The sequence below is a fragment of the Colletotrichum siamense genome, assembly GCF_013390195.1.
Source record: "Colletotrichum siamense strain Cg363 chromosome Unknown KSG_Cg363_contig02, whole genome shotgun sequence".
Lineage (NCBI taxonomy): Eukaryota > Fungi > Ascomycota > Sordariomycetes > Glomerellales > Glomerellaceae > Colletotrichum > Colletotrichum siamense.
Window position 1 is genome coordinate 3,493,764 of NW_023501015.1, and position 23,569 is coordinate 3,517,332.

Genomic DNA, 23,569 nt, shown 5'->3' on the forward strand with positions numbered 1-23,569 from the left:
TAGGGTCTTCAATTTCTTTGTGAATCAGTAGGTTCGATTGCTTTTCCCTTCAAGGAATCTAAGTTGACTTGTAACTTATACAGTGTCCTGGCATGTATCAGCACAGGATCGATAGATGAAACGACGGCCTCGACAATTGGTCAACTGACTAACACGAATCACACCTTGGTCTCGCAGTCTGACATTGACTTTAAATGGCTCTCTGCAAATGAGGTAACCAATATTGTTCTTCAGTTAAATTCCCGTACTTGGTCACATGAGATAATACAAGCAATTACGAAATGCATGGCGCAGATGACTGAGAGATACGACCCTGCTTTACGAGGTGCATCGGTGACTGGCGACCGACCACAAACAGGTCGGCGCGCCGACAGCTGCGTCGATGGACCCATTGCGGTTGCTGACTCAGCGTTATCTTATCAGCTGCAAGACCTTCAAGAGGCTCTGCTTCGTGACGAAATTTTCCATTTCTTCTTCTCTTCTTCACATATTTTACCCTTCGCTGACATAATTTTTGATCGAGCCCATTTAATCAATGACTTGGTCTTTTTTGACGCTGAAGCAGAGTAGATTCGCCTTTTATAATCCCGGCGCTTGCCCCAATTTGAATGGGTGCGACGGGTTCGCTATGCGCGTACACATCCCAGTGATTACCCTTTTTTGATGGACTCCCCAAGCATTAAATGCAGTAGAAATATGCAGAACAACTTTTCAAACAACACTCGTGACGCGGGACATCAGGAAGGAGTTTAGTTCTTGGACTTTCTCCTGCCGCCCTTCTTCGCCTTTGCCTTGGTCTTGGGCGTCTCCGCTGCCTCTTCCTCCGCCGCAGGGGCAGCCTCCTCCTCAGCAGGCTTCTCCTCAGCCGGTGCTGCCTCAATGGCCTTGGGCTCCTCGGGAGCGTCGATAGCCATAGGCTCAGGCGGCGGCGCGACGGCCTTCTTCAGGTCGGGGGTGTCGAATTCGTATCCGATCGCCTTGAGCTTCTTAGCACGCTCCTCGCGCTTCTTCTCCTCCCTAGAGACCTTCTGGGCCCAAGTCGACTCCGTCCTCTTCTTCGCGACCTCGTTGGCAGCCATCTTGTTCCATGGGATCTTCTTGAAGCGCTTGTTGGCACCCTTCCACAGGTTCTCGTGCAGCGACTCCTTGGGGACGGTCTTAACCTTGAGGATGTGGCCGAACAAGAGGTAGCTGTCCATGGTCTTCGCGACAATTTGGGCGGTGCTCTCCTCGGCGAACTCAATGAAAGCCCAGTGCTTGCTTGCGCCCGTCTTCTTGTTGCGAGCGAGTCTCAGCCTGTTGATCTTGCCAAACTGAGAGAAGTAGCCCTTCAACTCGTGCTCGTAGAAACCATGGGGCAGTCTCGAGATGAAAACCACGCCGGGCTCCTCGCTTGATCCTCCAATGGACTTCTTCTGCTTTTTGCTGATCTTGGGGATCGTTCCCACATCCTGGCCTTCCTTGAAGAGGGTTCCGTCAGCCTCGGGCGCGTCCTCCGGGTCCAACCCAGCCGCGAGTGCCTGGATGTCGGCATCGATCTCATCAGAGTCGCCGCCATCCTCAACAGGAATAACAGAAGTCTCGGCCTCCTCCTCGACGACCTCGGTGGTCTCGGGCTCGGGCGCAGGCTCTTCAGCGGGCTCGGGCTTGGCAGCAGCCTTCTTGGATTTCGGGGTGGTCTTGGGGGTGGCCTTCGCGGGCTTCTGCTTCTTCGCGGCGACGGGCGAGGCCTCCTCGGGAGCTGGAGAAGTGGTTGTTAGCCAATGCGCGGAAGAATACCGACGATGTTCCATACCTTTGCGCTTGGGAGTAGCCTTCTTCTCGACCTTCTCGACCTTCTCGACCTTCTCGGCCTTGACCTTCTCAGCCTTGGCCTTCTTGGGCGCAGGTTCGGTCTTCTCGACCTTCTCGGCCTTGGTGGCCTTCTTGGCCGCGGGCGCGTTCTCGGCCGCGGTGACCGCTGTACTAATGTAAGAGTTTGAAGTTTGAGGTCGCGGAGAGATCATAACTCACATCTGGTTCTCTTCCTCAACTCGGGGGCCATATTTGTGATTGGTTGGAGATGCTGTTGAGTGTAGACAAACCGGTGGCACCAGCGATCGAGTACCTATCGCAAGAACGAAAAAATAAAAATTTCCTGGATTCTGCCACGCAGATACGGGGGCGGTGAAGCTAGCACCCCGCTGGCACAGTGCCCCGGGCTGTTCTGGCCAGGGACTTTTTAGCGGGGCATCGGTGCTGAAGGAGCGACGAATCCGACAGCTCTCAGCACCGCGACGCGCTAAGCTTAACTCTTAAGGAGCTTGCTCAATCGCTGTGCGGGTTGTCGTTCGAAAGACCATTTCAGTTCCTGTCATTGAGCCGCAACAACTTCGTCATCTTCAACAACACATCTCAATTCCAGGTGAATATTCGCTTTGACTGGACTGCTCGCCTAAGTGCTCCCGTCAGTATACGGTCTGTTGCTGACAACGCCCAAGAAGTACAACACCTGATCTCACCTACCATCTCCGTTGTTTGGCCTCAGTTCCGTAGCAGCAGACGAAGGTGACGTCCGCGCCTTTAGACTCAACTTGCCGAAGAACAAAAGCGATTGAGCGCAGTTGCAGCACCAAACAGGAACCTGTCCAGGAAACGGAATAACCTCATTCCTTGCATCAATCGCACGGCTTCGACAGGAACCGCTCGGTCCACACACACACTCACCTCTCAAACTCACTTTATCTACTCAACACCGTCAGGCAGGCCTTGATCCTTGCCTCTGGCACTTGAACAGTCGAGAACAGACCAAAGGCTCGACCTGCACTGCCGTCATTTCCCCAATTTTCCCAGACACGTGCTTCTCCGTCATTGAGACTGCTCCTACACAGCAACCAAGATGCCTAGCAACGACATGGATATGACGCATGCTGAAATTTGGGACGATTCTGCCCTCATAAACTCTTGGAATGAGGCTCTGAACGAGTACAAGGTGAGAGCTCCCCGTCTGAGCCAGGGGAACATCCCCACGAGTATCAGCGGCTGATCGTCTGGGCAGAAGTATCACAGCATCCACGCGAAGGGAGGCAGACTCGAGGATGTCGATCTTCAGAAGACCTCCGAATCCCAGTATGACCAGACTCTCCTCCATATTTATGAAATACCAAGATCATTTCTGACATTCCATGATCTCCTAGGACCCATAAGACCGGCGACTCAGAAACGAAAGCGGTCGATCAGGCTGAGATCGTGGACGACAGAGAGGTAGCCCACGAAACGAAAGGGGCGGGCGGCAGCACGGATGTAAAACAACCCATTCACCCCAGAGGAAATCCAGGCAGATCAGAAAAGCTTGGCATCCATCTGTCCTGCATCTTGTTCGCTTCCGCTGACGCATTCCTTGCCCGCTCCAGGTTCAGTCCAAAGTTGGCGCGCCCATCGCAAAGCCTATCTCGCGCAGCAACGGCAGCGTCCCAAGTCCTGCGACAATGGGCCCGCAAGGTCTACTTGGCTCAGGTATGTGTAATAAATGCCCTGCGTACTCGGAATGTTGAGGCTGCAATCTGCCCAGTGCCGCTCCCGTTCTGCCAAAGGATGAAAGAAGCCGTGACTGACCAGGACGCCCTTGTGGTTTTGATCTGCAGTGCAAGACGAAGGACTGAAGAGACTACTGATGTCTTGGTACTACGCCGGATACTACACTGGCCTTTACGAAGGCCAGCAGCAGCAACAGCAGCAGACACAAGAGCCGCGACAATGAGGCTGAGTTGACTCCTTTGAGCTGGGTTAAGGAAGACAGGGTGGTGTGGGGAATGGGGTGAAGTCGACCGTCCTGAGAAGCGGCTACGCGAGAGTTTATCTGATCGACGTGCGGGAGGACGAGTCTGTAACACGATCTGTTCCATCATCCGATGATGCAACGGCGCCACACCGTTCCTTGTCTGAGGTTCGCCATGGCATGTGTCACGAACGACAGGAGCGCAGGCTTTTCGGTCAGCAGCGCTCTGATTCGCCATTTTATCCGTTCTTCTGCAGTCGCAGCGCCCAGATGGTCGGTCTTGGGACGGAGGAATTCTTTTGGTTGTCCAAGTCGGGGTCGGGCGAACTTGGGCTGGCGGGTCCTTCGAGAGCCCCAATGCAACCATGCAAACCTCGTGGCTGCTGCGACAAAATTTAGCAATTAGCGCGCTCTTGTCCTCTCGCCCAAGAGTTCGTTTTGTTTCACTGTGGACGGGTCTAGGCTTGGTCAATCTTCTCCTCTCCGCACTGCAGCAGGAGGGAAAAAAAAAAGACCCATGTCCCCATTTCGTCAAAGTGTCCATTTACGCGCTTCTGTAAGCCAAGTTGTAAGACGCATGGGGGTCAAGGCGGAGCAAGATCCGAAAGAAGCCTTAACAGCGCGAGATAGCGGGATAGAAGAGATGACACTACTAGTGCCAACCTAGGTAGCCGAGATGGCCTCGTGTGTCGTGGGATAAATAACGATAGGGAGGTCTTAGTTGACATATGGGTTGGTTCATTGCCGTAATAATTGGAATATTGGAGCCGGGCCTCAAGCCGGACTTGGAAAGAAACGTGGAGTTGCAGTGTCCACCGATCTCCTCGGGCTCGCGATTGAAGGCCCGTCAGGCTGTTTAGCGAGGTCTACATGTTTCCGAGGAAATCAGAACAGATTGCAGCGACTTTCTTGAGTGCAAAGGCTTCATGCGGCCTGCAAGCCGTTTGCGCATCCCGGCGCCATACGTACGTGACATGCTCGGCAACCCATGCGTCCCTGCGGCTGTCTGTTGGGCCGGCTACCCGTCAATCTGCACAACGAGCATGGTGATCCTCCGGTCCGGAGATACTCATCACTTTACGCGTGGATGGCATGCAGTGCAGTGCTCGAGTCGTTCGACGCGCGGGCTCGGATCCAGCGGATCGAGGTTTGACAGGAGGAGGGCCGCGGTGCCGTTTCCCTTCGGTCGATCCCCGAGCGACGAGATGCGACAACGCTACCAACATCAGGTTTAATGACAGGAAGACCTCCGAGTGCTGCTGCTGAGGATGCCAGCAACGGGTGAGAGGGAGAAGGCTGAAGCGGACGTCGCATTACAGGCCATCTCGCTGGCGCGCGACCAAGGAATGACAAGACGATGGCAGTGCTGGAAGAGAAATAAGCCGATGTCTAGCGCCCGATGGCCTTGTGTCAGGTCCTGGTTCAGTCTCTGGTTGGGCAAACGGTGGTCGCAGGGCGTTAATGGTAGCAGTGGGCAGCCAAGTCGGTGTTGAGACTGGACGAGCAGGGTCCATGGATTTTTTGGAATTAGTCTGCTAATAAGAGTTGCTCAGAGTTGGGATGGGGTGGTTTGCGGTTACAGCGTGTGGCTGCTGACAAGGGCGGGTAGATGAGCAAAGTTGAGTGGACAGGAGCACTGAGCACGCAGGGCAGGGACTCTACTAAGACTATGGATGACGACGGAGGGGAGGCTGGGCTGGACTGGATTGGATCGGTCTCGTCTCGTTTTGTTCTCCATCACACACGAGGTCTTGGGTATTTCTTGGTGTTGTGGGCCGGGAAGACTCGCCCGCGGTCAGAGGACGTGGAGCAGATGGAGCACTGTAATGGTTGTACCCCCCACAGGCGAGAGTCTAGAGAGAATGTGGCAGAGAAGGGGATAGGGAGAGACAGAGACAGAGAGATGGGGGCAGGCGGGCTTGTTTCACAGTCTTCAGTGGCCGTTTGAGGCGGCTGCACGCCCAGCATGTACTTCGAACGCTGACCTGGCTCCGCCTGGCAAGCCGTGCCGACTCATGCGGATTAAGGTACGAATAGGCATTGGCTGGAGAGAGGGTGCAGTGGGAGGGAACACCTCTCATACTCTGTGAGGTTCAGAGAAGCCGAAGACCGAGAACGACTGGGAGGAGGGGTGATGCAGACTCAGTAAGGTAAGGAAGGTACAGATGCAGGGACGATGGGGACGGAGATAGAGACTCAAGGGGACGGATGCGCTTGGCGGGTTGGGGTTGTTGAAAGGCGGGCACGTGTATATCAGAAAAGGATACGTATCGCAGCCTAAAAAGAGACGGGTTCCCGGAGAACAGGAGACAGGACACCTCAATGATGTCTAAGGTTGTAAGGTTGAAGAGAGAGTTGGGTTGGACTGGATGCAGGGCTCCGTACCTGCAGGAACAGGAACCACACGGCGCAAAGGGGGGGTGGGGGGAGGACGCCATCCCGTGGCTCCGGCAGCTAAAATGCCAGTTCAGGGGGTCCAACCACCTTAATTGGCCGCAATAAGGTTTAGCACCCCCCGAGACAGCGGGAGCGTTAATTTACAGAGGGCAACAAGCCTTGCCCGGGGCATTTTGGCTCTCGGGGGAGGGTCCAACGTCGCGGTTCTGGCTGTCCATTGGGCGATTAATCTAAATCGTTGGTTTTCTGTCTCTGATCAGCTGGCACTAGCATACCTTACTCAGATTCAGTGATGCTTGGCCAACAACACCTACAACAATCAAATCGACTACATGTCATCAGAACACCAGTCACACTGACAGCCATCCAAACTCTCTCCCAATGCAACAAGCTCCCGTTCTCAAGACAGACAGACACAAGAGGCCGCCCAGCCCAGCGTAACGACGAACGTGACATGCAAAACCCTTGGGGTGCACCTCGCTTGGGGTCCGAGCGACTACCGTCTTGGGAAGGGCAGCCAGGGGCCCCTTAGCGAGATGCCAAAACACGACTCGAGACGAATCTGTCACAGCTTCCACCTCCCTCACCGCGCTAGTCCGCAGCCTGTCTGGTGCATCCGACTTTTCCATCTCTCACTGTTACTATCCGTACCTACCTTAGGTACTCTCAACTGCTCGTCTACTCAGTACCTGCTGCTGATGCTGTCAATTCTCTATCCAGCTATCGTCGATGCAGCGACACCCTGGCTTGGAACCAACTGCATCAGAAGCACCCACCTCCCCGTGGCACACACACACCTACCTCACACTGCTCTATCTGCAATCACTTACATCAGAAACAGGCTTCTATTGGTCCATTTGGCCCGCTGGCAGCATCATCGTCCCTCCTCGTCGTGAGAAGTCTCTGCTTCCATCCGTCATCCATCCGTTCCCACCCCCTGGTTCCTCCCAACCCTTTACCCCTACCAACACCCCCTCTGCTACCACCCGAACCCCACCCATCTCGTCTTGGCTTTTCTTCTTTATTTGCACCAAGCTTGGGATGGCAATGCCGCTGTGGGCCTGTGCTTCGTGTGCTTAATCGGACGCTGCATCCCCGAGCAACGAACCGCCCCTCGACGCCCTCACTACCACGCCGTTTGATCCTGGCTCGCCGACCTTAATGGGTACCGTCTCCATCATCGTTGCATCCATCCCCCTCTTCCTCCTCTGTGACCCTCCCCCTCCCCCCCTGAGCTCAGAGTAAGGACCCCCGGGCGCCTTGCTTGGCTTGCGCTTGGCCTAGCGCTCCAAGGCAAGCCTGCCCCAATGACTCCAGGACGGGCTGGCGGAAGATTTTCTCGTCCTGTTTCGTCGAGGTCGATGTTGGGGCCGGGAAGGGGCTGTCCCATGTCCCGTGGATGACCTAGCACACTGGGGCCACTAAACGAGAGAGAGCGAGAGAGAGACATGGGATAACGAACGGATAATGCGACATGGCTCGCGCCCATCCATGCCGCAGAGCCCACGACGACTCGCCTCGATTTAAGCTCTCCCACTTCCCCCGATCCTCGTCGTCTGAGAGGTTTCTGTTTCTTCCTCCCCATCTCTTCTTCATCCGCCGAGTGTCTTCACACATTCTTTTTGAGCTTTCGTTCTCTTCCGGTTCCGTGTTCAATCTCCTTCGTCACGAGCAGGCCCTCGCCATCCAGCATTAACTAAACCCTTTTATTCCTCCTTTAACTCGACGGGCTCCAGCAGTCTCGCAATACCAACAAATCTTCCGAGAAGAGAAATTAAAAAAAGAAAAGAGAAGGAACAAGGGTCGTGTCTTGTTCAACAACAATAAAAAAGGTCTCCCTAATCGACGACAACACCATCCAACCGTCAAGATGAAGTTCTCCGCCGTACTAGCTCTCTCCGCCGCCGCGCTGGCCTCCGCCCGATCCGCTCGCAACACCTACCCCGTTCGTCGCGATGGTCACAAGAAGTCTGCTTCCTCCGCAGAAATCGCCAAGGCTCTTCCCGCTGGCATGACAGGATTCGGAGTTTCCAACAGCCAGGTCACCGAAGTTATCATCATCTGGGCGAACCCCGGTGCCGGCGCGCCTACGATCAACATCAACCCTCCCGCCGGCGGTGCCGCTGCTCCCCCCGCCGCCGCGCCCCCCGCGGCTGCTCCTCCTGCCACTCCTCCCCAGCCTCCTGCTGCTGCCCAGACTCACAACGTAAGTTTTTGAAGTCGGATTTGGCGAGGTTCAAGTCGTTGACTCTAGTTCTAGGTCATGGTTGGTGGTGCCGCTGGTCTCGTCTTCGTCCCCGATCAGATCAAGGCCGCCGTCGGTGACATGGTTGTCTTCACTTTCATGAGCCAGAACCACACCGCTACGCAGTCCTCCTTCGCGAAGCCTTGCGATCCTCTCGCCGGCGGTATGAACTCTGGATTCATGGCCAACCCCAACAACACCGTCAGCCCGCCTCCCCAGGTTGCCATGCAAGTCATGGTCTCTGACCCCTTGTGTAAGTTTACTTGCTCTCATCTTACCTCCATCTCAACTAACACGTCCCAAAGGGTTCTACTGCGCTCAGGCCAACCACTGCGGCAAGGGCATGACCTTCTCCATCAACCCCACCGCCGAGAAGTCCCAGGCCCTGTTCCAGTCTATGGCTATCCAGCAGAAGGGCAACGGAGCTCCCAGCGCCATCGTCGGCGGCACTCCCCCGGCTGCCGCTCCCGCTGCCTCTGCTCCCGCTGCCTCCGCGCCCGCCGCTGCGCCCCCTGCCGCTGCTCCTGCCGCTCCCGCCGCTCCTGCTGCCGGCGGTGCCGTTACCCCCGGCACTGGCCAGATCAACGGCGCCGGTGCTTGCGTCTGCGCCGTCACCTGCTCAGCTGGCTCTTTCCCCGCGGCCGCACAAGGCGTTGGTGCTTTTGGCGGCATGGCAGGCTCTCTCCCCATGAACATGATGGAGGCTTAAAGGATAGACGGAGGAATAGACACCTAGTCGTGCACTCCCCCGCTTCCTTAGTAGTCCTATTATATTCATACCAAATCCGGGAAAGATTTAACCTGTTTTATTACCCACTCCGCTGGGAACGATACCACATATCCGGAGTTGTTACACATTAGGGGGCTTCACGACCTTTTTTTTCTTTTTCTTTTTTTTTTTCTCATCACATGTAGATTTCTCTTTTGTTGGTTGTGGAAGACGGAAGTACAAAAAAGAGCAGGATATAGTCCATTAGCCTCGATTGGCCTGGAAGGTCGTCGAGGCGGATTTGAACTCTTTTGTTGTTTTTGGGGAAGCCCGCCCCGTCTTTGGTCGCCGCTCAGCTCCAAAAGGCTGAACGGTGGACGAAAGGCAAAGGAAGGAATCCAGGAGGGGTTTAGGGGATAATTACAGAGTATGACTGGTTCGTATTTCCTGGATGGAAAACCGTTTTTTGTTTTCGCAACCACTTAATAGGAATCAATAAATGGATGATGAATGATCACGCTCAAAATATTGGGTCTTTTTTTCGCACTCGCTGAAGTTGTGCAAACCAAGATTGAAGACATGTTACGAGTCAATAGTCAACTAGGATCACTGCCAACTGGAGATGAAGGGGTCATGGAAGGAAGGAGATCCGAGATGTTCTGCTACGACTGGCGAGGTTTGATCGGCCGTCAATATGTGGCCCGGGCTGGGTCCGCGGAGGACCGCGAGACAGGAAAAAAAGAGTGGAGGAGCCGTGTTTCCCGGTTATCTGCGCCGAAATGATTCAAAGAGCATGACCTACCTACCTACCTACCTTTACTTTGTGGGCGGATGTCGGTGCCGTTTGGGGGTGGGGACGTGTTTGCTTCAGGTGAAATATTTCTGATCGTCTCAATTCGTTGTTTGACATCTGAACGTGCGATGCTGACCAGCCGACTGACATCTGACAGCTGTATCGCCGGTTTCGCGTGGTTGCAGACAGAGCGCACGTAGCTAGATTCAGGACTGCTACAAAAAGGAATGAAAAAAAGACTTCAAAAAAGGGATTCGATCCCAAAGGCCCCAGCGCCGGATAAGCATGATCTCTGTGTGTTTCAGCTGGTATAACTGCTGTACCAGTACTGGGCATATTCACGGCCATTTGGCCATTTATTCCGGGCGCTGTTGCTGAGGCTGGGACGTGAGATGTCCAAGTATGTACCTGAGATTTCTCACCAATGTTCTTCTCACCTCGCCTTCCTGCCTGGCACACGGGCCACCTCTCAAGTCAAGGACACGACGCACAAGCGGGAGATTGGGTGATGGAGAGAGAGAGAGGCCAAAAGAGCAGGCAAGTCCCCCGTATTTTGAAGTTTGGTAGGTACTGTGTGTTTAATGTAGTTTGTGTGTGTGTGTGTGAATATCCGCCTAAAGCACGCCGAATGCACCTCCGTCGCCACCGCCCCTATAAAGACGCCCATGAATTCCGTTTGCAAGTCGTAGTTGATGATTGTTAGTGTGAGTGTGTATTTGTGTGGTTCAGCAGCCTGTTCCTTCTCCCCTTTTCTCTCTCACAATAGCACATCTCTTGGGTGAACCCTGACGATAAGGTCGATACCCGTCTTCCCGAACGATCGTCAAGACATGAAGCTGACTCATCTCACATGCCTTTTCGGGGCAGGTTGACGCGAGAGATGAGCTTTGCATGTTTGATGCGCCGGCCCAGGAAGACAAATGCGTCAGGTTCAAGAGAAGGATATAGCGAGAGGAGCCGGGCGATCAAAAAGACTGCCGTTTTCCTCTGCTAAGATTTACTTCTTCCCGCCGCCCCCGGCAGCAGCCGCCGCCTTCTTGGCCTCAGCTGTGATGACATGGTCAGCATATCGTCTGTTGATTTTTCTCGGCTCCGGTCACACAAGTGAATGGTCACTGTCGTCGCAGAGACCCCCAAGATTCTGCCCACCAGAATAAAAGGGGCGGGCGGTGGAAGAGGCGGGAAAGACTTACATGCGGCCTGCTTCTGCCTCATGATGTCGGCAGCGCTCTCCTTGGCGCGGGCAAACTCGGTGCCGCTCATGGTGTTCTTCGTCTTCTGTTGCGTGGGGAAAAAAAAAGACTACGCATCAGCATTCTGTTGCACTTCTTTTACCGGCTAACATCGCGATCCCTTTTCGCTCACTCATCCATCCACACGGCGAATCAGCTCCAGAAACCGTCCAGGTCCTCAGCGGAAAACACTTTTGAGAATGGAACGTTCATCCCTCTTACGAGCGCTGGAGCTGATTCAACCGGATCGGATCGGGTGTGGTGAGCAAGTCGGGTGATCGTCGTAAAGCCAACCGGCCGACCGCGAAACGTAAACACGCCCCCAGAAAAAAAGTACTCACCGCTCCGGCAGCCTTCTTCTGGGCCGCCTCACGGGCCTTGTCGCGCTGGTTGCCGCGGGTCATTTTGTCGAAATGAAATTAGAGGCGTACGCTGGGAAATGCGAAAAGGATGTTGCAGTGGTGCTGCGTAGAATAGTCTGTCGTGTTCGCTGACAAGAGGGAAAAAGAAGAAAAGAAAATCAAAAAGGAGGCCTGCGCTGAGGTCTGGCCTTTTTTTTCTCTCCCCCCAAGGTGCTGGCTGGCCCGCGCCCGACCAACGAAGTTTGCTGCAAAACAGTGAGGCTGTGCCCACTTCCCACGGCGTCAGCCGCCTGCCTTCACTGAAAAGAGTGTCCGTTCAGCGCGGTCACTGTTCTGGAACGCACTTCCCGTGCCGTGGGGGAAAGGAGGGGGTTCGTGGGTTTGGCCAATCAGAGGGCATCTTGGTGGAGTTTGTTTCCAGTGTCGCTTCACATGCTCCACTCTTCGGATCCTTACCTTCCCAGTCTCATCGGGTCAACGTGGTCCAGCTACGGCGGCTGCAGACATCGTGATAGGCGCCAAGAATAACCGCTTCTATTCACGGATTCTGGGCATAGTCACACATCACGTCGGACAAGATGAGCGCACTGGTTTTTAGAGATCTTATCTTGATCTGCCTAGATACATGCGTGGCCGTAGGATGCTGGGTGTTTGCTGAAGAGCGTACGCACTTCCAGCCAAACCCCATACACATCATCCCCGCCGACCGAAATGCAACGTAACGCCAATTTTCATCCCTAGAGTTCTCTTACACACACAAGAAAGTCCTCCCCAATCGCTAAAGTTCGCTCCATCCCGTCTCAGATAACCCCCTTTGATATGTGAGAGCCCATGTCCACCATCCTTGCCAAAATCGTCCTCCCAATCAGAATAGCCATGAGAGTATCGGTAGCACATGCCGAGAACGAGAAACGCGACGCGCAAAGCGCTGCGATCAGAGAAAGAAAAAGACTGCCCCCTCCGATGCTATCATGTCTCAACGCTCGCCTCTGTGCAATGCATACGCAGTCAGGCTGCTCCAGTATCATCCTGAGTAGCCTCCAGACTCGCTGACAAAACGAAATGGAGATCCTTCACAAGAATGAGAGCTGACGCCATAAACGTGTCGTTGCGTCTCATGATCAGCTTCGTTATGGCATGTCGTGTTGGAAATTAAGCCGATGTCGTCGTAAGTCCGATCCAATCGTGATCCAAGTTGATGATACCTGGAAAGCGAGCGTAACGAATCGAAGTGAAGAAGAAAAAAAACCGCAAACAAAAACACAAGAAAGAGAATAGGAAAAAAAAGTTCGTCTATGTCGATGTCCGCGTCAAGTACAAGCCTATTGAAGGCTCCGTCTGATCTGGTGACGGCTGCCGAGAAGCAGAATGCGATTCTTGTGTTTGTGCTGCGAATGCCGTTGGCATTCGCTGCCCGAATCCATAGTGTACACACAAAGCAGGTCTTGCAACCAGATGCAAGCCCGCCGTGCTTGACGGATGAAGAGGTGGTTGTGGGTTGCGATTTGTATGTTGGTGGGGGTTGATTTTTTGATGTTTGCACAGACAGTGAAGGAAAAGTGATCGTCAAGTCGTTGCTGCGTCGTCGCCGTGCTGTGTTCGAAAGAAGACCGTTGCGGAAAGCATCATGCCGCCCATGAGATTCGTCGTCGAGTGCCCGCATCACATTTCATGCCATTAGAAGTGGAATCCCACGTCGACAACGCGTTATGTACAATTACAGCCACTGGGTCTCGCCGCCGGCGCCAGCGTCAGCAGGACCGTTTCCCATGGTACGCGGCTGCTGGTTGTAGCCGTACTGCTGCATGCGCTGGTTCTGAGGAGGAGCCGGGGGAGGCACAGTAATGTTGGCGGGCGTGGGGTAGCTGGCCTGCGCGCCGCGAGGGGCCATGCCGCCGTTCAGACCGCCGTTCAGACCGTTGCCGAAGCCTCCGCCAGGAGCAATGACAGAGGTGGTGTTGGACATGGCACGGTTGTGACTGGGGCGAAGAGCAATCTGGCCCTGGCTGGCGTCCGCAGGAGTAGTCTGGCCGCTGGAGGTAGCACTGCTGCGACCCTCGAAAGCCTGAATCTTGGCCTGAATGCGACGTCCGTAGGGGGTGGAGCGAATAGACGGCAGGATGGGCCGAATGGCATCGACAAGACGGAACTTGCTGTGGGGAGTCGCATACTCGAGGGCGGTCTGAATGACATAGTTCGCGTAAGAGTCGCGGAGCAGACGCTCAATCTCACCAGGAGTAAGGAGCTCCTCGACGATCATGTCACGAGAGGGCTCCTGGGAGCAGCGCAGGCACTTCTCAATGACGTTGGAGCTGAACTTGTGGCGAGACAGCTGACCAATGCGGTTCTTGAACATGCGGACGATAGGCTCAGTGAAGGAAGGCTCGTTGAGGTCGATGATGTACTGGACCACATAGTTGCCAAAGGGATCCTGAACCAGAATCGGGGCGTGCTCGGTGATCTTGGAAATGAGCCAGACCTTCTGGTCGCCAGAGGCATGGTCAATGCAGCGCTGGAGGACACAGCAGCCGTGACGGTGAGTACCGACGTCAACGCAGTTGGTACCGACAGCATCGAAAATGAACTGCGCGTCCTTGGCACTGAGCTTGTTAAGACACTTCTGAATGACGTGGTTGCCGTTGAGGTCCTGAATAAGCTCGACAACCTGGTAGCGCAGGGCATTGATGATCATCTCGATCTGGGTGGAGGTGGTGACGAATTCAATCATCTTCTGCAAGGCGCGAGTGCCGTGCTGGTTGAGAGCAATGCGGACCATATCGGCCGCGGCATTCTGGATCAGGACGGTGCGCTCGTCGTCATTGCAGTACTCCAAGAGCTTCTGGCAGAGGTAGTTGCCAAAGGGGTCGGTCATGAGCTCAATGACGTGCTGGTTGGTCTCAAGCCAGATCATGTGGACCTGCTCCGGGTTGCGCTCCTCGAGCTTCTTTTGCAGATAGCGGCAGCCGTGCTGGTCCTTGCAGAGATCGTAAATCTGACCGCCCACGTTCTCGAGCGCGAGGCCGTTGTAGCGTGACATGGCTGGAACTAGTTAGCATGACAGGTCAGGACAAGATACATTAGGAGAAAACGTACCCTCGTTATCCATCTGGCGGCGATGCTGGATAACTCGAGCCTGGCTGTCGCGAGGCTGATGCTGCGGGTTGTAGAGAGCGCCATAACCAGCATAGTTCTGGGCGGGGTACATATTGTTGCCGCCGAGGTTCATGTTCTGCATGCCCATGGCCAAGAGAGGAGGCATGCCGTAATGTCCAGGACCAGAGGTGGGAGGGCCAGGAGGACCAGCAGGGCCGGGGTTGCTCGGGGAGACGTAGCCGTTGGGATAGAAGTTGCCGTAGGTGTTGTTGGGTCCGGCAGTAGGAGCAACGTTGGGAGCCTGGTTGCCCTGAGAGGTGTGGGGGAAGCCTGGACCCGGAGCACCAGGGCCGAAAGGAGCGGCATTGGCCTGAAGAGCAGACTGAATGGAGGGGAAATGACCGGGCTGCTCACGGGGACCGCCCATGTTGTTGTCGCTGGACAGCTCGCGACTGTGACGACCCGGAACAGCACCGGCAGGAATGCGACCAATGCTGGCGTTGTGGTTGTGAAAGTGCTGCTGGGCGTGGTTGTTGGTCACAGAAGCGTTGTTGGTGCTCTTGACGGTAGGGATGTCGTTGGCAGAGAAGGAGCTCTGCAACTTGGGAGGGGTGGCCATCATGTGGCTGGTCGGCGAGACAACGGAGTTCTGGTTGTCCGTAGGAGCGTCCGGGTAGAACTTGAGGTCGAGCGAGTGACGGGCGTTGGCTCTGTTGCTGATTTCGCCAGATGAAGCGGCTCCGTTGAGCGAAGACGTGTTGATAGCAGACAAGCTCTGTTGAGTTCGATGACGGTTAATATGGCCCCAACCGTTCGTAGGAGGCGCGTCGGGGGCAGGCGAAGGAGAGAGGGCAAGATCAAGGGCAGCGGAGGATGCAGAGAGCTACACGACCAAACAATGTCAACGCTGAACAGATATTGACAATTTGTGTTGTACCGAAGTCTGTGTGTCGACAACGAGGTGATGTTCTTGCAAAACTCCGACCTTGAGGTGAAGGGGAGGGAGGTGACGAGGGAGAGCGAGTGTTTACTGTAAACAAACAGAGGGAGGACGGGAAGGTGCGTGAGGTGAAAAAAAATCTTTTTGAGAAAGAAATTTTCCGAGAGGAAGAAGGCAAGGAGAGGTGCAAGTGGAAGTAGAAGGAGAGGCGGGCGGGGTGAATGGGATGAATCAAGCTGAGATTGGGAAGCTGCGGCGGTTGCTTGCTTGCTGCTCGCTCCTTCCCGATGCTATTTCAACCTCACTTAACTCACCAGCCAATCATGACCAGGGCAGGGGCCAATCAGGCACACTGGCTTGCTACTTGCTTTGGGGGGCAACTCGATGATGGATTTGGGAAAGAGTAAAATAACAGAGCAAACCAGAGTGAGACTTACCATTTGGTCGTCGCGGCGCACCAGCGTAGGGAAGTTGTCGTCAGTGCCGTGTCCGTACTTGTGCTCGCCAGAAGCGTCCTCCTCGCCGAAGAGGAATCGAGCAGTGCCGGTTTGGTCGAGGTCAGAGCCGTACAAGCCAGTGCGAGATCTGGTGACAGGCATGGAGTAGCGGTTGTAGCTGTTGTTAGAAGGTTGAGAGTCAGCCATTGCCCAAGAGGTGAAGATGCCTGTGGTCAGTTTCTTGGACCAGTCGAGTTGTTTCGTTTAGAAACAAGTGAGAAAATCTGGAGAAACAAAAGCTCTTGAAATAGCTTTGGAATCCCGACTGAAAGGAAGCTATTGATTGTGAAGTGAATTTGGAGCGATGAGTTTGAACGGGCTGAAGATTTGGTAGGAGGCGCGATCGAGAATTGATAGTCGAAAGGTAGGCGCGAAAGTTGTAGTTGGAACGATCAGTAGTTGGAAAGGTAGTTGCGAAGCGCGCAGGTGGACCATAGGCAGGCGCGCAACTGTGGTTGTGAAGGCTGGTTGTGGAAGTGAAAGGGTTGTTCACAAAGTCGCCAGGTTGGGTGAGGTAAGGAACCTAAAAGCCCGGTGGAGCGTTCGTTGTGAGGAAGGTGTGAGGTGGTGGTGGGGGACCTCGAGGGTTGATGTGATGAGTCGAGGTTTTTCAAAGACGGATCCTGAGTTTTTGTGTTGTGGAGGCCAGAGAACTGAGAGTAGAGCAACTGCAGGAAGGAAGCGATCCACTACACCCTTGAGTCGCAAGAGCTCTTCCAAAGCAGCCAAAGACGATAATTCGACTGCAACACTCGCCTGCCCACACAACACAACTAGTATCTTTCGGCGCAGCCAATGGCAAGAGCCCTCGGAACTCCAGATTTTCATACTTACGACTTGTCCAAGAAAACAAACACATGCACGGATTACAGCACTTACGCATTAGAGGACCGATGGCTGGTCGGGTCCTGACGCACAGCTTCCTCCTTCTCATCTTCGTCGCTGTTTCTTCGAGAGCCGGGAACGGACCGGGACGGGAGATGCTCATCAAAGCTGAAGCGAGACTGCTGCATCAGAGTCGCTTGAGGAGAGGTGAGCTGCGATCCCGAGCGGCCGGGACGGTTGAACAGGCCCGGGGGAGAGGTCAGGCTGGACGTCGAGTAACGGTTCGGGCGTGAGAACATCGTGGGGAAGCCAGACGACTCATGGTATTCAGGAGGCGTCGTCGGTTCCGACTGGTGACCCTGGCGCAGGTCATCCTGCATCTTGGCAAGCTCCATCTCCTCGCGCCGCTGCGCCTGCTCCAGCTTCTGCATCTCGAGTTCGAATCGGCGTCTCTGCTCTCGGAGTCTTTCGTATTCGAGCTTTTTCTTCTCAATCTGGCCCGAGAATTAGTATCGCCACCGGTCGAATGCAGCATCGCGCCGTCATCGGGCTGCCGCTTTCCGTCGCGGAAACGGGGTGGGAGGGGAGGTCCACGAACCAATTGAACCTTGTGCAAAGTCTGTTAATTCACTTGTCAGCCCAAGTCTACCTTGTGCACCGACGGATGCGATGGCAACAGGGGCATTGCAATGGCAGATCCGCGAGTACTGCGAGTGCCATGCACAGAGATGACGACGTACATTGTAATCATTGCCCATCTCAGGGCCGCGCTGGTTGGTAATAGACGACAATGTTGGTACACGCCCCGAATCGGTGGTGAAGCGGCGGGGCAGAGCGCCGCGCCCATCGTGGGCCTGAACAGGCTGGGGCATGCGGCTGCCGTTCCGCGGAGGTGAGACAAGCGTATTCATCGTGGGCTCGTTACGCGGGGGCTGTTGGGATCGAAATCGCAGGTCGTCCATGTGGCCGTCCGGTTTACTCCAACTCGTACACGAAGGGGCCAAGTGGCGATGGCGTTCTATATTACTGCTGGCATCAAGTACAGCCGGCGGTCAGCAACAAATACATGGAGAAACTGGATTGAGAAACGAGAACGCTGCAGGCTGCTGCGAATCTGAGTTGGAGATCGCAGCCCACGACGACAAGAAACACAGAACAGAGCGATGGTTTGGCGGATTTGAAAACAAGGAAAATCGGAGGCGGGGTGCGGATCTGGCGAACTAAAAGTGACGGGACTGCGTAAGGTTTCCAGGTCGGGTTGGGTTGGTTGCTGGTCAGGGGGGTTGCTTTTTGGCCTTCTCCAAAAGCGGGCGGTAGTCGGTGAAGCCCTGAAAGACGACCGTGAGGATGAATGACATCCAGGGCCGCAGGGGAAAAACCAACGTCAAGCCCAGCAGAGAGCGCTTGGAGAAGGCTAAGCAGCGTGAGACCCCAATGTCTCGCCTTGCAGCTCCCGTCTCCTCTGGTGTGTCTCTTCGAATCGCAAACCGAAACCGTCCCAGTCCTTGCTTCTTCGTCGTCCTCGGCGCACCCCTACCTCGTTCTTCTCATGTCTGTCAAGCAACAACCCCCAGCCGTGCCGAGATGCGATATGGCTTTGCGGGTGCTTGAGTCGGGTTTGGCTGCGCATCTGAAAGCCCCCCCGTCCAGGTGAAGTGCCGTTGCAATAGCCTACTGGCACTGAAGGGAGAACAGAAACGTTTCTGTCTCTCTGTCTTTCTCTCTGTGTGTAGATTTGTTTCTTGCCGCCATGTCGCGAAATTGCTCCCTCAACGCGCAGGATGCAGGATTGCGAACGCATAAACACAGTAAGTAAATGGACCAGGGACTCACCTTTTTCTTCTTGCCCGCGTCGGAACAGAGTATACACTCGGGATATAAGTCTCACACGTCGCGCCCTGGAGAGCCAGGAGCGGCAGTCTGGAGAGTGTTTGAAATACACGGACACACAAGATGGTGTACAGAGAAGAGACTGGACAAGAAACCCGACGTACGTGGGAAGAGACGAGAGCGACAGGTTTGGAGCATAAGAAGGTAATGTATCGTTTTTGGGTGTGGGAGAGAAGCACGGTCGAGAGGGCGTGGCAGGCCAGCCAGCGGCCCAAGATACCCCTGCGCCGTCGACGGGGGTGAAGGGGTTTTGACGGGGCCACCATCGCAAAGAGGAACCACAGAGAGGAACCACAGCATCTCACTCGCCCGCTCACTCGCTCGCTCTCCATATTGCTGCCGCTGGACCTGGGGCTGGGGGCCCAAGGGACCTGGCAACTTCCCCCCCTTCCCTCCCCCTCCTCCACTCTCCTGGGCTCTCAGTGACTGCCCAAAGCTGCCCTAGCCTTCCTCACTGCAGGCTATTCGTAGGTAGAGAGAGCACGGGTTTGAGGTACCTACCTGCCAGGCAAGCAGCCAAAGTACCTGGCAGCACGTTGCGGGTTGCGTTACGACACCCTGCCCTGTCTTGGTCCGCGCAGCATCCAACAGGTCGAGTGCCGCCGTACCTGTCCAGGTTGGAGCCAAGGTTGCGGGCACCCAGAGCAGGTACAAAGTGTGAACAGCACCGGCACAATTTCATATGCAGTGGCCGCGGTGTTGCGCGCATGTGGCAGTGGTAGATGCTGGGTATCTGGTGTGGGATGGTATCCTGACGCAGCGCGGGCAGTTTTGGCATGCCTTTTCATCATTCCCAGAAGAGTAAGACAGCCAGTGGGAGACAAGGTACGCCGCCCAGGTACCCTGTCCAAACCGTCCCGCTACCGCAGCAGGACCGGCGCGCAGGAGGGCGAACATGTGTGGTTGCACTGGTGACTTGATCTCGGATACCTTTCAGGTACACAAGTCTATGATGGGAGTTGCGGAAGAGATCTGGTTCTGTCTTGTTGCCTTGCTCTGAATGCTGTTTTGTCGGTACCGATAGCTGTACCGACAGCAACTGCGAATCAGGCTCACACGTAACGTAGCTCTTAACTCCTTTCGTAGGCATCTGACTTTGAACCTCTGCGAAATCGATGTCAATGGCGAGCAAACCCAGTCACTTCGCTTCCACCCCTCCGTCCCCTTCGTCTTTTTTCTTACCCCCTCATCCCCTCCCATCCTCTGCCTAGGTATTGCTGAGGGGCTGGTGCACTAACAGCCAGAGAAGCCGCCGAGTCTAGCAGGTCGGAGGTCGGAGGACCTCCGTACTAGGCCCAGTCGATGTTCTCCTTCCGCTTTCCTGTCAGGGGCGCCGTCTCCCCATAGCAACATGCAGCGGCTGGCCCACCATCGACGCTTGTCAACCTCAAAGAGAGAGAGGGACTGAGAGTTGACCACCACCAGTATGGCCTTTTTGTCAGTGCATCGCAAACTCTATCTCGGTCTGACAGGAGGCCCGAGATCCGCAGAGTTCAAGGGCGTGTTTGCGTTTCCACGTTGTTTTCCGGTCAGTCTCGACGAGATTGTCACCGCTCTTCTTCATTTTGGTGCTTGACTCTTGTCGAATTGGCAATCTGCGAAGTAGGGCTCGTCGCTTTGGGGATTACCCTGCTCGTGATTTGTCGTTCTGCCTCTCCTTCTCGGTGCAAAGCAACCTCCAAAACCAAGGATTCGCATGTCTCTCAGGCGGTGTAGCCACAGCCTGTTCGCTGTCTTTTTGTAGCTTGCTATTGACAACAGGTCTAGCGACGGTGTCTGTGTGCCACGCACAGCCTGCGTCGCATTGCCTTCGGGACTTGGATAACCCTGTGTGGGTGACAACACACTCCCCCGGATGGGGAACATGAGAAGAAAAAATGCATCTAGAAGAGTTGGGGATTCTGCCAGCCTCTTTTGCATTCTTGAGTTGGTTCGATATATCCACCAAAAGGAGTATCTCGCTCGTAACAGCCAGTCATCCAAAATTCGACTGTACACCACAGAGCAGCCCATGTCCGTGCCACGGCTATCGAAGATCTGCCTGATCGAGTGGACAGACCGGGGCTGCCCAAGGGCGAGATGCGCGCATGGGTATGTGAACGACGAGTTTCGTTTGCCGCTCCAAGCCCTGTCATTGGTTTGCTCTGTCAACAACGAACAGTTAGTAGAGTGATTTCCGCGTTGTGTGTAGTAGTGCAAAGTCGACAATGACACACCCATCCAGCTGGTCTCTGCCAAGATGACAACGACCGGAACCCCAAGTACTTGAATATCATGACACCAGAAGCATAGATACCTGGGCCGCATATCAGACCTCGCGGGCACAAGTCGGTCTTAAGAGGTGATATTTGATCCAATTGGTCCGCTAATCGACAACTTGGTCCCAAGGATACCATTCCGCAACGTTCCTACATCGCAAACCGGCACTGGGTTGCAACCCGCCGTCGCTGAGCTGCGGCGCGGGGCTTCAGGAGATTGCTCCAGCTTGAGAAGAAGGTTCACCCTTGCCTTGCCATCGCCATACTCCAACGCATTCCAACTGCTGTTTTCCCACTTCTGTTTTTCTTCGCAAACTCGCTGGCAAATGAACAGGGTCTTCCCGACCTGCGATTCCGCCTGGGCTGGGTAACGCACGAGCACCAGCCGCTTGTACGAGGAAGTATCTTCTCGAGCACCGCTCAAGTTTCCAATGCCTGAGTTTCCAACTCCGAGGTGACATGCATCGCAGCGGGCAACCAACGGCCAAGTCTGCATGCAAAACACTCCCTGCCAGTCAGTACATACATGAGGCTAAGAATTGTGGATTGGAGCTAATTCTTGAAGTCTCCGGATGGAGACGGTCTCGCGAGAGTTAAGAGACGACCGGCTGGTGTAGCCATGCAGCCTCATCCTCAGCACAAGTCTAATAATAATGGTCTGTTCAAAGACCTGCGTGGTCTGCCCCGCGATTTGGGCGCGTTTGCTACCGCGGGACAGGCCTTTCGATGCGGCAGCATCTTGGGTCGTGGCCGGTGGGCTTGGGAGGGTCGCGAAGTGACTTGCATCTTCCCACTTCCCACACGACAGCAGGCTTGTCACGACCCATGCTTTGGGGGCAAAAGACCCAGAGACTTCGTCATAATGCCGCCGAGGCCTTGTCTGTGTAGCCTTGGAGTCACCTGTCTCAAGGTGAAAATAGCAGTGCAAAGTACTGATTTGTTGGGCTGCAGGCATGGGCGTTCGGAGGCTTGTAGCGGCTCCGTTCTACACCGACTTTTGAGGCCCGCATTGAGTGGACTGTCTGCGAGTCTGCGACAAAGCAGGCGTGGGCAGCGGGATTGGTGTGGAAAGTGACCAGACTCCAGACTCGGACTGCAGTGACTTTTCCAGATCGACCCTGGAGCAGGCGTGAAGAGGTATTCGCTTTGTACCGAGCTCGCCTGGTGGACATGTAGAAGAAGTTGGCTGCAGGCAGTCGAAAAGCGCTGCTCTCAAGCTCTCAAGCCGCTGGCTCTGATCGCGGAGGGGCCTGGCTGTCGTCCCATGTCACTTGCAGCATGCCGGCTGACGGATGCCAGTCTTGCAGTGTAGGCCAAAATGGCATAGGTGATGGGCTAGAATCGCTGGGCAATGTTCCATCTGCCACTTCCTGCGCTAGTTTGAGGAAAATCGGCTTGACGATCATTTAGCTCGAATATTCCCTCGCCACCCCTTTTTCGAGCGTCAGTCCCTTAGTCGCTGATGAAAGGCTCCATCAGGCAAAAGCGGCAAAGCCCTAGGCTCTGGTTCAATCGTCACCCGTGTCGCGATACCCCAGCGCTTGCTCAGCGGCAGGGTCCCTCTCCAGTTGTACCTAGAGGAAGAGGTTGGACCCTCGGTGCGCCGCAGAGTTTGGGGCCGCAGATCGTGACTCGCGGTGTTGGCTTGTTGCATCATAGTTGGCAGCCCTGGCCAGAAGTCGACGCTGAGGGTGAACGATAGTATCCAGGTCAATGGTACCTTTGGTGACGGCCGGCAGTACGCCACTGATCTAATCAGTTTCTTGTTCGCCAACATGCCGAGGGTGTCAAACGTTCCTCTTGTTTTGTATTTTGGCTTTGCGCCCCCCGATGTGATTGTCCAGCGTATGGTTGGTGCAATAAAGTGACATGCAGTGGCTTAGATGCGAAGGAGATGCATCGTCGTCGCGGGGCAGCTTCACCACCTAACCGATCAGGACCTGATATCTGGAGACGAAGAGGGGGCGATTGCGATTGCGGTGATGGACAGCGACGCGACTCGACTTGCCACACTTATTCTCCTCTGCCAACGCAACACGCAGACGGCGCTGCCGCCGCTGCATCACATCTGCTGCGGGTCGTACAAAAGGAAACCCTGCGGGGAGCATTCTGATCCCTTGCTGTGTGACGACAGACTCAGGGCGGCGGATGTCAGAGGCCAGCGGCCGGTAGGGGCCGTTGGAGGCGAGCCAAGGCAACAATGGCATTGATTGACGCTTGTCTTTGTTTGCGGGTGAGCCTTTCTGCTGTGTTCAAGAGCGTGCTCGTCATTCCAATGTGTCTCTGCGCTAATAGCGGCAAATGCGAAGAATCAATTAGACAGGCGCATTCCAAGGGAATGGCTTAAGTGAGGGGTGACGAAGACAGGCTTGTCGTCCGAGCAGAGTGGGAGGGGTAAAGTATGAGGTAGAGAGGAAAGATGCTGGATGGCGGGGCTTGCAGCAAGCGCCCAGGGCACTGTCACCATCTTGCTGCCTTCCCCCCTTGTTGGCTCGGCTTTCCCACCTACGAGAGGCCCTGTAAAAGTGAGGAACCCCCACCCCTTGCTAGCATCGTCAACCGCTTGAGGCA

At 55.1% G+C, this 23,569-nt stretch overlaps 4 protein-coding genes across 4 annotated transcripts; 2 read left to right on the top strand and 2 right to left on the bottom strand.

The window, feature by feature from the left end:
- Positions 1-749: 749 nt before the first annotated feature.
- On the bottom strand, positions 750-2,044 carry CGCS363_v002874 (putative RNA-binding protein; the record flags this gene model as incomplete). The annotated part of the gene is made up of 3 exons (XM_036634723.1): positions 750-1,741; positions 1,796-1,960; positions 2,014-2,044. 3 exons carry the CDS (start codon positions 2,042-2,044, stop codon positions 750-752), a joined length of 1,188 nt encoding a protein of 395 aa, XP_036500430.1.
- Positions 2,045-2,878: 834 nt separating this feature from the next.
- smn1 (Survival motor neuron-like protein 1) lies at positions 2,879-3,739 on the top strand (the record flags this gene model as incomplete). The annotated part of the gene is made up of 5 exons (XM_036634724.1): positions 2,879-2,971; positions 3,038-3,108; positions 3,177-3,282; positions 3,393-3,495; positions 3,624-3,739. 5 exons carry the CDS (start codon positions 2,879-2,881, stop codon positions 3,737-3,739), a joined length of 489 nt encoding a protein of 162 aa, XP_036500429.1.
- Positions 3,740-8,024: 4,285 nt separating this feature from the next.
- Positions 8,025-9,108, top strand: CGCS363_v002876 (putative GPI-anchored cupredoxin; the record flags this gene model as incomplete). Its single annotated transcript, XM_036634725.1, has 3 exons — positions 8,025-8,360; positions 8,415-8,652; positions 8,705-9,108. 3 exons carry the CDS (start codon positions 8,025-8,027, stop codon positions 9,106-9,108), a joined length of 978 nt encoding a protein of 325 aa, XP_036500432.1.
- Positions 9,109-13,212: 4,104 nt separating this feature from the next.
- On the bottom strand, positions 13,213-17,761 carry CGCS363_v002877 (Pumilio domain-containing protein; the record flags this gene model as incomplete). The annotated part of the gene is made up of 5 exons (XM_036634726.1): positions 13,213-14,534; positions 14,589-15,363; positions 15,966-16,143; positions 16,905-17,344; positions 17,591-17,761. 5 exons carry the CDS (start codon positions 17,759-17,761, stop codon positions 13,213-13,215), a joined length of 2,886 nt encoding a protein of 961 aa, XP_036500431.1.
- Between the last annotated feature and the right edge of the window lie 5,808 nt (positions 17,762-23,569).